The following is a 16,921-nucleotide window of genomic DNA, read 5'->3' on the forward strand; positions in this document are numbered from 1 at the left end:
CGGCCGGCCGCAGTTTCAGACAGATCTCTACTAACGATACCGTTTCTGACTCCCACCCCCGCGACCCCCGCTCCTGTTAACCTGCTCAACAGCCGCCAACAGAGCGCGCCGACTCGACACGATCTACATAACATTTGCTGCGGCTAATGGCTCGTTGTGCGCTGTGCCAAATATGGATGGAAATGGATACGGTTTTCGGATGACCAATGACCACTGGACGACAGTAAAGCCCACTGAAGCCGTGCTTACACTTGAAAAAGAAATTTCGAAAGAAATCTATGAAAACCCTAATGGCTGAAGCTCGAATATGCTGAAGTTCTCTTCGTTATAACATTTAAAAATATGAAAATATTTCGATGGAATATTACTTAAAAATATAAAAAATCAAAAATCAAAAGATTCCGATAAAAGTTACTAATAATTCTTAAGAAGAAAATAAATGATGTAGATGTATAAAAAAATTATTATACTTTATTTGCACGAACTTGAAAATAAAATAAAAAAATAAAAAAATTAATAATAAGACAAAATTTAATTTTTTAAATAATTTGGAATGTTTAAAACAATGGAAATATAAAATAAAGATATTCCAATAATAATTATTGACTGCGAATGCTTAAAAAATATAGGTAAAAATGTACATATATATTTATTTAAATGTTTTTAATAATAATAAATAAATTAGAAGAATTAAATTAACTCTAAAAATCGTTTGAAAAATTAAAAAATATATTTATATATATATATTTTCATTTTATTTTTTTAAGAATTGGCAGTCTATAGTTCTTCTAACGATGATTTGTAAATAAAAACGATTATAATCTATAATTCTATAACCAATTTAAATTTTTTGTATATTACCCTCTAAACTTTCAGTTGATAGTCGAAAAGTAATTGGGAAATTTGTGTATTCAAATATTGAGCACATTATAATGGAATCGCAAGTGTAAACGAACGACTTAGCACTAACGGTGTTTGGGAACAATAAAACTCGCCGATCAGTATATATAGCCGCGACGCGTCGCAGTGGCCTCCGCTGAGCGGACTATATCGATATATCATTAGCTGGCTTTTGATTTACAACCGCCTTTGTGTGGCTGTTTGCCTTTTGTTGGGCCCATTTTGGCGAGTGGTAAGCGAGGTAAATGTGGCTGACTGCGGCTAATAGCACTTTCCAGGCACAGCCTCAGCCACACTCACACACACACACACTCACACTCACAGTCACAGTCACAGTCAGAGCCACAGCGCCAAGCCAAACTATTCACATATGCAGAACGAATGAAAGTGTTCTCTATAACAAGCTCCAATTCGCCAGCAGACAGACAAAGCAGAGCTGAGCAGAGCAGCGCTGGGCAGAGCAGAACAGAGACCAAAGCATTTGTATGAGTTGCAAGCGAGTCTACGACTTGGTTGACTTCAAACTCAAGCTCAAACGTCTTCGAGGTACGAACCTGAGCCAGAGACCAAAGCCGAAGTTGCGGAGCGCTCGAAGACGCCAGTCAATGTTGGTTGGGCCTGGCGAGCGGACGTGTGAGCGCGCTTGAAGACGAAGACGAAGACGAAGTCGAAGTCGAGAAATAACACGAAGAAAGACGAAGAATAACACGTAAAACGACAGCCAAATCGCGAGTGTGTGCCTCTGCGTTTATTTTAACTACTACTTACGTGTGTGCGTGTGTATTTGTGTGTGCGTGTGTGTGTGTGTCTGTGCGTGTGCGCGCGCGAGCATGTGCAGCATTTGAGTTGTCACGTAACTGCAAACTGCAATGGCCAGGAGCTGGATCGAGGCCAGCAGGCTGCTGCTCTTGCTGCTGCTCATCCTGCAGCTAATCGCGGCGACGCCGGCGGCGCGCAATCCAAACTCGAATGGCAACAACAACAACAACATTTGGCGACGCGTTCGCCTGGTGACCAGCGTCAGCGCCAGCTCCGCCCAAGAGCGCGAACGCGAACGCAATGCCTATCAGCTGTTAAAGGCGAATAGCAGCAGCATTCCCACCACCACCACCACCACCACCACCACAACTACCACAACCACCTCCAGCACCACTAGCACACCACCTGCACCACGACGCAGCGCCAAGCAGTTGCTGCGCCGCGAGGATCTGAATGTGCCCGAGGTAAATATCTCGAGTGCGGCGCGCCTGGAAATGTCCACGGAGTTCTTTGTGGTGCCCACACTGATACCGAGCACCACCAGCAGCAGCGGCAGCAGGAGGAACAGCAGCACCGCCACCACCACGCCAGCCACGCCCACGCGCAGCCAGGGCGCCCGCGCACGCGCCGCCAACACGCCGCGTGCCACGACGAGCGGCGGCACCGCCACACCGCCCAGCATTGTGTCCACCACCCAGCTGCCGTTCGCGGGCCTGCGCAAGGAGGTGTGGGTGGTGCCGGTGCTGGTGCTGGCCAGCCTCACGATGCTCATGATGGGCGCCTTCGAGATCTTTGTGCTGTTCAAGGCCTGGCGCACGTCGCCCTCGCGCCGCCATCTGTTTCTGGGTCAGATGCTGTTGCTGGGCTTGTTCGCCTGCGCCGGGCTGGGCGCCGTCATTACTGCGCAGCCCACGCTGCTCAGCTGCGGGGCTATACGCTTCGGCGTGGGCGTGGCCTACGCCCTGGTCTTTGCCGCCCTGCTGGTCAAGTGCGTGTTCCTGATCAGCCTGAACGGCGGCGTCTACCTGCCCGCCCCCTACCAGGGCCTGCTGCTGCTCTTCGCCCTGCTCATCCAGGTGGCCATCGGCGCGCAGTGGCTGCTGACACAGCCGCCCGAGATCTACACCACCAGCGTGCCGGTCATGGGCAGCGGATTCCTGTCCACGACAGTCGCCTCGCAGACCAACTACTCGGCGCTCTTCTATCCGACGTCCTACACCACGCTGGACGGCACGCCGGAGATATACACGCGGATCGCGGCGGTGAGCACCGTGCTAATCCCGCTGTGCAAGACGCAGTTCTCGGAGCTGCTCTTCTCGCTGATCTACATCGTGTTCCTCATTGTGTTCATCGCGGTGCTGGCGATCAAGTCGCGGGGCATCCGCGACAACTATCGCGAGGCGACATATATCGGGCTGGCGATTGGTGGCGCGATTCCCATCTGGCTGGGCTGGATGCTGTGCGGCCTGGCGGTGGCCGAGCGACATAAGGACGCCTGCATCGCCTTTGGATTGGTGGCCACGTCGGCCACCGTTTTCCTGGTCATGTTCATGCCCAAGGGCAGACAGCTGGCGGCTATGGGCAAGGAGGGGCTCTACGTTGAGGACCGCGAGGAGCAGTTCAGTTCGCTGAGTCGCGCCGGCTCCGGCTACTCGCCATCCTTCTTCCACTTCAAGCCCATCAAGTACGGCGTCATGAGCGGCTGCGGCCTGCCCAATTCCGCAACGAATACCGGCCAGGGCCTCAGCTCCAAGCACTGCTCCAGTGCCAACAACGGCGGTGGTAAGTTTCCCTCCCCCCTCCAACACAGCTTACCTGCTTTCCATTCAATATTCCACTCAATAGTGTCACAATTGTCCGCATCTAATCACATTTGGCATTCGGCATTCGGCATTAGGCCCAGCCCAAGCTACCGGCTGTCCCGGATTCCCATTCCGACTCTGGCTGTGACTCTGGCCCTTGTCAGCTGTCAGTTTCGGTGGATTTTGTAATAACTTTCTTTTCTTGCCTCAGAGGCAGCCCCAGCACACATGTCGAGCAAAAGTGGGCGGGGCACGCCTTGGGGCGAACTCTTGAACTGCTGTTTATCTGTACGCTCGCTCTTTCTAAAAACAAAAGCCAAAGAAAAGCAAAAGTCTTAACTTTCATAGTTGATCTCCAAACGGTAGCTAACACACAGACGCAAACACACACACACACATAGCACAGTGGCACAACAATTTAGCGTTAGATAAACAATTAAAGCCACATTTTATTACAGTGGCAAGAAAAACTTATGGATTTAATTATTCAAAAGAATTTTTGAAGATATCTTCTACTTTCTCCACTAACTATGTTAGTCTATAGGCATCAGAGTTTGACTATTTGTACATTGTACATTTGATTTTGTATACATATTTCGTACCACTGTGCAGCGACATTAACTGGGCTTAAAATTGTTTTACCATGCCTCGTAATTGTTTGGCATATTAATTTTCTCAAGAGCCGTCGTGTAAGCCGAGTGTAAAAAGAGCATACAACATGCATCAGCAGCAGCAGCGGCAGCGGCAGCAGCAGCAGCAGCTATCCATCCGTCCATCTGACAGTCTCTCCGTCTGACAATCTGCTTGACTATCTCTCTCTTCATTTGTCTATGCTCTGGCACTGGCACTGGCACTAGCATTGGCATTGGCACTGGCACTGGCTGCCTGGCGGCCTGACTCTGTTTGAGTCTGCCCGAGTCTGGCTGGCTGCTTTCATTTTCGTTTCGGTGAGAACGTCGCGCAGGTTCGTTGCCTAAGTCTTTTGATTTAGTTGCGGTTGCTGCTGCTTTCTTAATCATTTTTGTTAACTGCTCGGGTCGTTATTATTATTATTGTGCAAATGAAGCCATCAAGCCAGATGTATATTTATATAGGTATATATTTATTAGCCAGATTTCACATCTGGTCATTAAAAGGTGTTAAATGTCATTGTCCATTGATAGAAGCTGCTCGCAACCCCCATCAAAGAGCAAGTGAAAATGTGACCAGCTTTTGCTCTTCTGCCTGAACTATAAATCAAACTCGAACAAAATAAATATTTGGCAATGTTTTTGTTTAGCTTTTCTAAACAAACACACAACAAAGGCCTTTGTACGCTCGCTTTCTAATGCAAGCAACAACAGCTGACCAGGGTGCTATTAGATTAGAGACAGAGAGGGAGAGAGAGAGAGAGAGTGGGGTAGGGGGTCTGAGCCAGGCGATGGATGTGCGTGTCCGAAACATGTAACACATTTTACACTTTACGTAATTTAATTAATGAAAAACATAAAGTTTACGATTACATCAAACAATCAACAGTCGAGCCTCGACGAAGCTGAAATACCCTTACGTAAAACGGAGCTGAGACCATAAAACTCAATTTATTTATTGCCTTATGCAAGTCGCTTTTCCTTTCATTGTAATTAAATGCAATTATTGTAATATTTAAGAATTTATTTGATGTGTCTGCATTCTTAAGTCCTTAGTCTTCGTCTCCATTTGCCTTGAAGGCATGCAACTGGTAATTGTTCACTATTCTTGGACTTACGAGCAGCTTACATAACGATTCTCTTGGTTAGGGTATAAATGTTGCAATAATTTACCGAATTATAACAATGCGCCTCTGGGCTCAAGTAGGAAGCATTTTACATGGTAGCTACTTGACGACGACGACTCTTTAAGTCTGTGTGCGTGTGTGTGAAGCTCTTGCCACGCATGAAAGCAAGTATAACCAATACATGGCACTGGCAGAGGTATAACTGGAGCTGGAGCTGGAGCTGGAGCCATACAGCCCACAGCTGAAACGCTTCGTCTCGCGCCAAGTACCTGTGGGCAGCCTCACTCTGCGTCTGGGCCTCGGCTATCGCTGCATAAAGAAAGCAAAACAAAGAGACACAGCAGACAGACAGACAGACAGAGAGACAAAATATAGGTAGGTACATATATAGATAGATAAATGAAAGATATAGTACTTTTGCTAGCTGCATATATACGTCAAACTGTCTGCAATTGAAAGTGCATTTGAGGGTACCAACAACAGCAACAGCAACAGCAACGAGTATGACAAAAAAAAGTAACAACAACAAGAGATACAAACGTCTGGAGACACAGAGCTTAAAATCAAAGTTGGCACAGGGCTTAACAAGCAAACGGAGCAGCCTGAGTGCTGATCTGAGCTGAGCTGAGCTGACATTATCGGTCCCGTCCCGTCCCGTCCCAGCTCCGGACTATGGCATGTGTGTGGGTTGTGGCTGTGATTTGAGCCAAGCCAAGCCAAGCCAAGCCGGGCCAGGCCAGGCCGAGCCAACTCGAGTCGAGCTAAGTTGCGTTGAGTGAAGTGAGCGAGGCACAGGCAAAAGGGTTTTTGCTTGATTAAGGGCAAAAATGTAACATGAAAATCATAAAAAAAAAGAATTAAAAATGAAAAACTGAAACTCTACGTGGGCTGCTACGGCAAAAAAGAAAAAGATAATAAAAGAAATCAAAACTAATTTCCATAAACCAACGTGAACTGACTGAGCGATAACAAAAGACTTAGGCAACAAACTTGAAAAGACACTTTTAGGATATAAATCAAAGTCTAGCCAATTCTCAACAGGCTGAGCCTACTTTAAATTATCTCGAGCTCTAATTAGTGTGGCATATTGAGCTGATAAATATGAATTTCAAACTCATTTGAGACTAATCCCAGCTTTCAGCCTGTGTGCCTTCAGTCTTCAGCAGAAGTTGGGAAAATTATATTGAAATCGAAATTTAGCGCTGAGCTAGCAAATGAACCGTTCGTTCGTTCATTCGTTCATTCTTAGGTAAGACGGAACCCAGCGTAAAATTGGTTTCTAATAAACCCACAATATCAAATTTCCTGTCAAGCCCTGTCTCATAACATGTGTGTGTGTATGTGTGTGTGTGTGTGGTCGTTCCCAGTAAGCAGTTCGGCACATAATTCACTGAGCAATTTGCAACAATAAACTAAACGACAGCTAACGGCGTTGACGCCAAGGAATGAGCCAAAGCCGGAGCCGTCCGTGGTCGGAGCAGAGGCCGCGCTCGATGATTGCCAAGGCAAAGGCAAAGGCAAAGGCAAGGCACAGGCAGAGGCAGAGGAACGCAGATTGACAGCTTCAGCTACAACTACAACTACAGCTACAGCTACAGCTACAGCTATAGCTACAGCTTCGCTTTTATCTGGGCAGAGCTCACCGGTCTGGTTGCTGTTGCTGTAGTTTGCTGTTTTCTGTTTGCTGTTTGCTGTTTGTTATTGTTGCTGCGACGCGTCGCCAACATGACCAAGGATCGGCTCGAGCTGCTGACTCGCGATATGGCCGATATGAGCAGTCGCCGTTGCCGTTGATTGAACGCGCATAAACCGCTTGAAAAGAGTTCAAGGTTGCTCGCTTTAATTGAAGGCGCATTGTTGTAACAACTACAACTACAACTACAGCGATGTTGATGATGACGACGACAGCAGCAGCAGCAGCAACAGCAACAGCAACAGCAGCCGCAGCAGGGAGCAAACGACGCGTTGACAGGCGTAGTCACAAAAATAGATACTCAGAGGGAGGTTTAGCAACTATGTGGGTTTGCTATAATAAGACAACAAACTGCAGGTCTATAGTTTATAAAAAGATAAACATATGATATACATATTATATTTTCGTATACTATAAACAGTTGTCAAAGGGGGCTAACTCATAATATCTCATATATGTTTAATCATCATCAAGGATTTCGCTGCTTCTGCTCAATTAAATGGAGAAACCTTCGACAGTTAGTTACACAAAAGCTTTAATTGAGCTATACAAAATGAGGTCGATTTAATGAACAATTGTTTAAAAATAAATATATATAGATATATTTATTTATTTTATAGACCCAAGCCCTAAGGTGATCAAGTACTTAGTGGAGCATCCCATTATTTAGGTACTTCCGTCGCTGTTGCATGATGAAATCATTTATTGTTGTTGTTGTTGCTGCTGTTGATTTGTGCTCATCTTATCTCGTTTCGTTTCTCTTCTCACTACTTCTTCTGTTGTTTTTTCAATGATGTGTCGCCGTCAGGCACTTGAACTGACGATGGCCACTTGGTCAGTAAGGTGGCTCTGTGGATGCATCTGCCGTTGGCCTTTGTTCTCTGCGACAGCGCATTTTTTCGTAATTTTATTGAGTGACTTTATGCCAGGCAGCTACATATATAAAATCAATCATTCAAGCCAATGCTGCAGCGAGCGACGACAATAACAATCGCAATCACACAAATAATAACAACTACAACCACAACTACAACTACAACAATAATGCTAATTCATTGATTGTTGTTGCTGTTGTCAACTTGGGTGCCTGGTGCTTGGTACCTGGGAAGGTTAAGCGCGGCTTGGAGCGCTGTCGCGGAAGTTTTTGTCTTGTGCGCTCATGTTTATCTATGGGATATATCAATACTTATACACTAAGCCGTCAGAGGAGGCCACATTCTGGCATATCCATTTAACTGTGCCGACTCCAACAGCTCCAACAACTCCAACAGCTCAAGCACTTGAGAGAGGCTGATCGATTCTTCAATGACTTTGATCGCTTGAGTCAACAACGCGAAAGCAAGAAAGTTCTGTTATAATTAGCATAGCTCGCTAAAGTCCATACATAATCGAATCGTCTTAGCCTAGAATTGTGTCAATAAGCCAACTAGTCTATTGCCAAAACTCTTTTGTTACACAAATTGCAAGCTTTCACACCCTATCGACAATCCCCAACATTCTAATCGGAATCAGTTCGCATACCGAAAGTAGATTATAAACTGAAACGGTTAGAAATAAATGTTTTTATTTAAATTTACCCTTTACCGCATCAGGGCTCAACAATAGAACGGTTCTTTTCGTAGAACAAACAAGTTTTTGGCCAAATTCAGCTTGTGAATGATTTTGATGATCGTGTAATACAATCGGCCGTATAAACAAGCTCCATTGACCTTCGGCTGGCTTTCTTGTTAGCTATAGACAGATAATTAATAAGCTGCTCAAGCGTAGATTGCTCGCCCGAAAACATTTATAAATTGTGCGTGTGGCAGGGCTAGGATAACCTAAAGATGCTTAACGAATTATAAATAGTTTTACTTTGTATTTGCAAATCGACAATCTCTCTCGCTTATGTCAAGACTTTTATTTCGTCAAATTCTTCAACTTTAAGCACTAATAATAAAAAGCCAACTTTATTGCTTCGAGTGGTTCATTGAATTACGTTGACCAGCATCAGCTGTCAGAAATATAATAAAAAAAAAAAAAAAAAAAATAAAAAAAAAAAAAAATAGAAAAAAATCGATTAGCCTCAATTGTTCTAAGCCCTCTTCAAAGCACACAAAACCAAAGACTTAGGCAACGAACTTGAAATTGAAAAACAAAAATCAAATTGAGGCGCACAGAAAATGGACCGCAAAGAACGATGACGACGACGGCGACGGCGATGACTATGGCGTAACGTACAAATCTGTGAAGTACGTGTTGCTGAGTATCTGTACAGTATCTGTGTGCCAGTGTGTGTGTGTATGTATGTGTTCGTAACTTAATATATGAGTCGAGTAAATGCTGCAGCACGTGCTTGAAACGAGCGTCGCTGTATATTACCACAAAATTATAGCGGTTTTGCAATAACAGCAATAACAGCGCCCCACTCAAAGTCGAGCCTGAACCTCTAGCTGGATGATATTTAAGTTTTGCCTAGAAATAGCTGCCACAGCCACAGCCACAGCAGCAGCAGCAGCAGCCGCAGTCGCTGCCGACGACGACTGGGAGCTCGACTTGGACGACGTTGTAAACGTAATCGATAACCAGTTCCGAATTGTTGCAATGAAACCGAAAGCGGAAAAGCCAAGCGATTGAAGCAGTCAGCCAGGCAGTTAGCCAAGCGAGTGGAGCAGCAGCCACAGCCACAGCAAGAGCCAATGAGCCATGCCAACTGCATACGTTAAATTATTACGTTAAATTGGCCAAGACGCTGGCAACGCAGCACTTTACGGCATCGAGCATTGACTGGGGTGGGGGCAGCACGCACTTAATGCAAATTGAATTGTAGCAATTTGAAGGTCATACGCCCTTGCCCAAAATATGCAAATTGCTGTTGAGCCGCTGAGCGCGTTGTGGGCATGTGAAAAATGCTTTTCTTCCGCCTAGAGCGTGGCCAAGCGCTCGCTAGCTGCCACTAGCCACGTTCATGACAATGAACTCTCTACACAGAGAGCTCCCAACGAACGTGGCCAATTAGTTATAATGCTGCTTCGTGATATCACAACATCTGGCAACTCACTCTCGAAGTACACACACACAGACGCACACATAGACAGTCAGAGAAGAGAACCCCAGACCAGAGACCTTAGAGTTACAGCAGCAGACCCCTCAGATGTGGCTTTAGCTGCAGCTAGAGCCAGAACCAATAAGGAAAAACTCGACGCTCGCCAAGGAAATTACTCAAGTCTGCAAAGTATGTAGCAACAAGCAACAACAATAAGAATAGTTGGCAATACGGATAGAACAACGACAACAACAACAACAACAACAACAGCAACAACAACATGAAAAGTGAACAATGACAATCTGCACGTAGCAATCAGTCAACGTGCGGCAGTTGGTTTAACTTTAACTTGTTGCCAGCGATAGTGTGTGCGAGCGAGAAGGGAGAAGGGTAGAGAGAGAGAGAGAGAGAGAGGCAGAGAAAGAGGGCTATGGAGAGTGAGTGTGGAAGGCGGTTAGATCCGAGAACTTCCCGTAAACGACAACTGCAAAATGCAAAACGTGGAAAAACTTTAGCGGTTAGCTGACTGTCAATAGAGATGAGCAATAATTGCGATGCGCAAATATTTTAGTTAGCTGAAATCGCAAAGAAAAATGCATTTTGTAGAAATATATCATTTGAGCTCTAAATAATTCATTTTATTGAAAGCAAATTTTAAATATTTTTTTTTTTTTTTTAAATTAAATAAATAGTATATTTATTTACAATTATAAACTAATTTTGAAAAAATTATAATAATAATTCTATATTTTATATATTCCAAGCCGTTTTTTTTTTTTCATTCAAAATCAAATACAAAAAAAAATTATATTAAATAGATCTTTTGCTATACAAACATTTATTATACAAAATTCCATAATATTTTATGAAATAGGATATAAAATTTCCAAAAACTCTTAGAATTCGAAGAAGATTTTTAATAGCTTTACTAGAAAGGCATAACTATAAAATTTGCATATTAAAAAAAAAATAACAGAATTAGACATCGAATTTTAAAACGATTTTACCCTAGATACATATCCAAATTTGATCAAAATCAATCAATAAATACTTTGAATAAATAAGAGCAAATTTACAAGAAATCATAGAGTTAGAGGAATTAAAAAACTTTTAATACTAGACAGTCATCAAACATGAGTATTGATATATATATATATATTATAATATTAACGTATTCCAAGGAGTTTTTTGTGTTCTACACCATTTTACATAATACATAATATAATATATATATATAATATACAAATTAATAATTGTAGTAGAAAAATAATTATTCAAGTTTTAATACAAGACAATAGAAGTAAACATTTTAGCTAGATTCTTTTTTCTTGTGATTAAGTATTTTAGTGACAGTCACTATCGCTGTCATCAGTCAGTGTCATCTTTAGCGGGATGTGAGTCGAACGCCCACACATGCAAACGCGGATGCACCAACACAAACGCGCTGCGAAACACGCACGAAGGAAGGGCAGCGCCGCTGAGCCTGGTCATACATATTTGCACTTAATTAGCCGCTTATTTTGCTATTGTTTTTGCTTTTGTTGTCGTTGCTGCTGTTGTTGTTGTCGTTGCTGTTGCCGGTGAAGAGAATAGACAGCTGAGCATGTGGCAGCAGAAGCAGCCACAAAGTGGCATATTTTATGCAAGCGAGCATAATTCATAATTGTAAAGCGAGCTGACAGACGTTTTAGCACTGCCAGAATGTGCGCTCAGTGCGCAGTTAGTAACTAGAAATCTTATTTGCTGAGCTCCAAATGAAGTCAGGCGGCAGCAGCAGCAGCAGCAGCAGCAGCGTTGGCCGTGCTCCAAGAATTAAGCCAAATTTGCCGCTTCAGCTGGCGGCAAAACAGCAGCAGCCGCAGCAGCAGCAGCAGTCACAGCTGAAAACTAGTTTGCAAATGTGCATGCAAACACACTCACATAGAGCACACACACACACACATGTGCACGTTTACACATGTATTTTCATTTTCTGACACATAATTCCAGATTCACAGCTCGTGCGCCGCCAGAGCAGCCAGGCAGCAGAAACAAGCGAGCTTAATTGCAGTATTTGTTCTAAGTTAATTAGAAAACCAAGACAGTGAAGCAGCAGAGACGGAGCGGGGTAGGGGCTAGGGGCCAGGGGCTGAAGAAAAGCTAAAGCAAAGCCAACACTCAGATAGATGGCGCATGTGTGTAACTGCTGCATTTAACACTGTCAAGAGTTCAGCAGTCGCAGTTGCAGTCGCACTCACAGCAGCAGCAGCAGCAGCAGCAGAAATCCCAGTCCCAGTGTCCAGTTTAGCAATTCTAGAGTCTACGTGTTTTTCTCTTTTTATCTCAGTCTCTGTTATTTTTGTTCGGTTTTTATGTCATTAACATACTTTACTGTGTGTACCCTATAAATGTGTGTGTCTGTGTGTGTTACTTTGGCCTGCAAGCTGTTGAAAATATGATAATCATAATTTATAAGCATGTCTGCAAAAGCAGGCAGCAGGCAGCAGGCAGCGGGCAGCGGGCAGCAAACAGCGACAGCATTCTCATGCCCGGCTCTGATTTAGGCTCGCCAAGGCGCTCACTGCTGATTGGCTCCCATTTGTTTGGCTTTGCATTTTAAGTGATATTTATAAGGGTATGTACGCAAATACCTCTATATAAGTTGACTCTAATGATAAGCTCGTGCTCAGTCCAAAAAAGTGTGGAGCTCAAGGCGTGCTCAAACAAAAGACTTAAGCGGCAAACTTGATGAAGTAGTTGCTTGATTAGGACAAGTTAGCTGCATATAATAATGCATTATTAATGCAATCAGAAGTGAATTTTATTGCTGCAATCGAACGAGTTTTCAATACATGAAAGCTGGAATTAAGTCGTATTTTGGCGCATTTCTCCTTTGTGTGTTTACTTTCATTCATAACTCAAAAGACTTTTTACATATTTAATATACGCTTAATTATGTTAGATATAGGCTTATATATATTTAAAAGAAATCAAATATATATTTATAAATGCATATTAATACAGTTTAATGTATTTTGATATATTTTCATATTTAATAGTTTATTGGAATGGTTCAGCATTATAGCTTACTGATGCCATATTTGTTTCTTAATGATGAATGTCTTTCGACTCAGTTATCTCTTGGCGTTTCTCTAACCATTCAGTTTGCTGCTTTGAAGCGCACACACTTATAATGTATTTCTAGTCATTATAACACAAAAGTTCTCATAAAACAATAAAACATTTTCGATTCATTTATCAAAATATCTTTCCCAAAGCACGTAATAAACGAGAAATTATCAGAGATTGAATTTTGAAATATTTGTTGGTTGAACAAAAAAACAAATAGAGTTATATAAACAGTCGAAGATCTGGCCGAGTCGGTCAGCGTGATTGGAATGATAAAGTTGAAAGCGTCGTACGAATCGATGTGCTGTTAATGACCTTGTCGCACAAAAACTGTAATAGCAAAAACTATGTTTGAATTCCTACGAAAAACGCTTTGGGTTTTGCTCAATGCGATAAACGAGCCACAATCAACAGCACGAAGACTTTCTCTATGGCTTGAGGGTGTTATAATATTATGTTGGCCCATTGACACGAAAGGTTTTAGCTCCATTCGCGCACAGATTTGACATCATTAAGCTCATAAATTGCTGTTTACAGCTGGCGCCTTTTCTAGAGCCGACAGCGGACAGCGGACAGCAGAGAGTCGAGAGTCGAGAGTCGAGAGTGTGAAATATGGCAGAGTAATTTGGTATTTGGGTTGCTAGCCAGCGGTCGGGTCAGCGTGGTCAGCTTGGTCAGCGGTTAGGGCCGCAATCTGTGCCCAATGCGAAAATTGTGACATCTATTTGAAATTTCTGTTTTATGATTCGCCATTAAGTTTTCGATCTAAGCTACCTTGCACTCAATTTTTCCTACATTTATACATACATATATATAATGCATATACTATATATTCATATTTTTCTACCATATCATTTTTGTCAACTCATCAAAACATGATCATCGCCAACACACTATCATGCTCATCATCATCATCGTCTAAACACATCACAAAACATTTCATTGCAACGGCTGCAACATAAAAACCAAATATCAAATCGTCTCCTTCATCGAATTGTCAACATCATGCATTCAAAATTCTTGTCACGCTCACGACTCTCACGCACGCACGCTCACACACACACACAACATACATTACATAATCATGCGATGTTGTTTTTGTAATTTGTATTATTTTATTCATCAATCATTTCGAATGTTTCTCTCATTTTTGGTTATGCTTCCGGTATTTTACCTTATTGAAATTTAATTAAATTTACATTTATTGTTAAAAAAAAAAATATCTACATATATATATATACATACATATACCTTTTTTTTTATATGTGTGGCACAACAAAATAATTACTGTAAATATGTTTATTCCATATATGTATTTATGCATATGTCTCTCTGTGTGTGTGTGTGTCTGTGTCACGGCTGGGCTTAAAATTTTGGTTTGGTATGGAAAATCACTATCGATAAACTGCACACACGCACACGCACACGTACACACACACACTCACACTACAAAACCCTTGCACACGAACTATGGGTTCCGGGCCAGCAGATCGAGTCGCTTTGGTCACCGCCGCACCGCCGAGCTATACACGTATGTATCACTATTTTCCAGCACATTTGAGCGCGCACCCGTTCTGCTATTACCCACCCGCACCACCACCGCCTCCACCGCCCGCACCGCCCACACAGCTGGCCACACCGTTGACCCTCAAACAGCTGGGTAACTCGATTACCTCCATGACACAGGCAGCGCAATTGGCCAAAACGCTGCGCTATGCCCCAGGTAATACCAACAACGTTGTTTAGTTCTACATGTTCTTTAGCTACCAACTTTTGTTTATGTATTTTCGTAGATTACTAACGGCCAAGTTTTGTATTGTAACAATATAAAGAAAAATTCTTGAACACAAAAAAAAATATATATAGTAGTAGTAGTAACAAAAGAGATCGAATATCGTTTACAATGTTGTATTGTATTCAAGTATTACTAACAAAAGTAAGCCGCTTACTAGTTCAATTTTATGAAAACAAGCAAAGCTATATATATATGTATATAAATTTAGACTCTGTCAGTAAACTGATTAAATATTTGAGTACCGTTTACCGTCTACTGGAGTTTTTATACATAACCATAATAAAACATTATAAATAATGTATGAAAATCAATCTATGGTTCTAGTTTCTTTAAACATAAATTGATTTCCAACTAGACATAATGCGCTAAAGCAGAAGAGTCTTATTTTAGTCTACTGTCTAGCTGCATACCATCGCGCTCAGGGCTGCGTTGCGCCGCTCATTATAAATGTATTTAGAGTGTGGCAGCATTTTACTTTAATTACAATATAATTAGCTGAGCTTTAAACTTGTAACCAGAAGAAAAGCAACTCAGTTACTTGTATATAAAGCATTCTGTCTTATGTCAACTCTGTCAACTCTCTGCTTGCTGCTGAAGCAAAACATATCACATGACGTAGTAGATATCCCTTACTAGTTCATTCAAATTCGTAAGATTAGGATTGAAAAACTAAACATCTTTTAAACAGAATTGAGACTTAAGTTCAATTTGTGCTATAGATGCCTGAAAATCATTATAACTGCTGAGTCGACCAATCTCGACTAGCTTATCCCTTACACTTACTTGGCTCTATGATAAAATGATAAAATTATTGCAAACCCCAATAAAATTACATACATATTTTAAGTATAATTAACAGATGACTAATCCCACCTAATCTCAGACTCACTTGTGGTACTAATGCATTATCTAATATATAAAAGCTTATACATTATAATATACAATATTTATTAACATTAATAATATTCAACAATTATAATATCAATTACATTATCTTGATCCACATTTCTCTCTGTCTCTTCTTCACCTTCTCTCTTTCTCTCCGCATTAGCAGGCATGTTTATACGACCCGACGAAACGAATCTTTATACGACGCTGGAGCCCACTTTGAGCAGCAATCCGAATGTTTATTTTCAGCGCAGCGGCGCTGTCCATCCGGGAATATTGTACTGACTGGAGGAGCAAAGGAGGATGACGGAGGAGAATTACTGGAGCTATCGAGAGCACTGGAACTGAGTATTTTTTCTTAATATTAAGCCGCAGCACATAGCGCTCCCCACACGCACACACACGCACACACACACACATACACACGCATACGCATACACGTACACACAAATACACACAACCCTAATACGGCTCCCAAGGAGCAGCAATAAGTGAATAAATGAAATAATTAGTTTAATACATTTGTCATAACTGCTAAGCGTTTAGTATAAGCAATGGAACACGATCTATGAAAATATAAATATGTATGCTTAGAGTCTATATATGATGATATATATATTAGCCCAACTAAGTAATACACACACTTAAAACAATGAGATTTTGGTAAATTTGTAGTCTAAGATTAAGCGACGATACGAACTCGAAACGGATTTGCAACTATATATATATATAATCACCTTCATATATATATTATAATATCAAAGACAATTTTCACCATTTATACAGGCCATATTTATATGTATTTACGTTGATCTAATCATATTGACTAAAGCGATTCTCACTTAGTCTGCAATAATGGTGAAAACTTGGCGTATTGTAGATATCGTTTGCACCACGAAATATTTTTGCTTTTCCTTAATTCAATTTTAAATAAATAAATTAAAATAATTATTAATTTAAATCGAATTTTTTGTATTTTTTCATTTGAATACTCAAACGATATCTTAAAATAAAATGTAGATTTAAGCGCGAATTTAAACAATTTTAACTGATCTTAAAGACGCTCAATAGAGGCACAAATATCGAACTCTTGACTTGGTATATGAGTGTGAGGCGATTTATAGATATTCTGACACAATTATGTGAGAGATTTATGCCTCTATAAGCAATTAGACCCCAAATAATGGGCAACATC

General features: G+C 41.7%; 1 protein-coding gene across 6 annotated transcripts; it reads left to right on the plus strand.

Moving 5' to 3' along the window:
* Window positions 1–1,506: 1,506 nt before the first annotated feature.
* Window positions 1,507–16,687, plus strand: LOC6583224. 6 transcript variants are annotated; one of them, XM_044009928.1, is made up of 3 exons: window positions 1,507–3,441; window positions 14,530–14,766; window positions 15,890–16,687. In XM_044009928.1, the coding sequence occupies exons 1-3, from the start codon at window positions 1,770–1,772 to the stop codon at window positions 16,009–16,011; spliced, it is 2,031 nt and encodes a 676-aa protein (XP_043865863.1). In that variant the 5' UTR covers window positions 1,507–1,769; the 3' UTR covers window positions 16,012–16,687. The 6 variants fall into 6 exon arrangements, with proteins under 6 accessions (XP_043865863.1, XP_043865864.1, XP_032587415.2 ...); XM_044009929.1 differs by having other exon boundaries at window positions 15,893–16,687; XM_032731524.2 differs by having other exon boundaries at window positions 14,533–14,766.
* Window positions 16,688–16,921: the final 234 nt, after the last annotated feature.

The sequence above is a fragment of the Drosophila mojavensis genome, unplaced genomic scaffold, assembly GCF_018153725.1.
Source record: "Drosophila mojavensis isolate 15081-1352.22 unplaced genomic scaffold, ASM1815372v1 contig_74, whole genome shotgun sequence".
NCBI lineage: Eukaryota > Metazoa > Arthropoda > Insecta > Diptera > Drosophilidae > Drosophila > Drosophila mojavensis.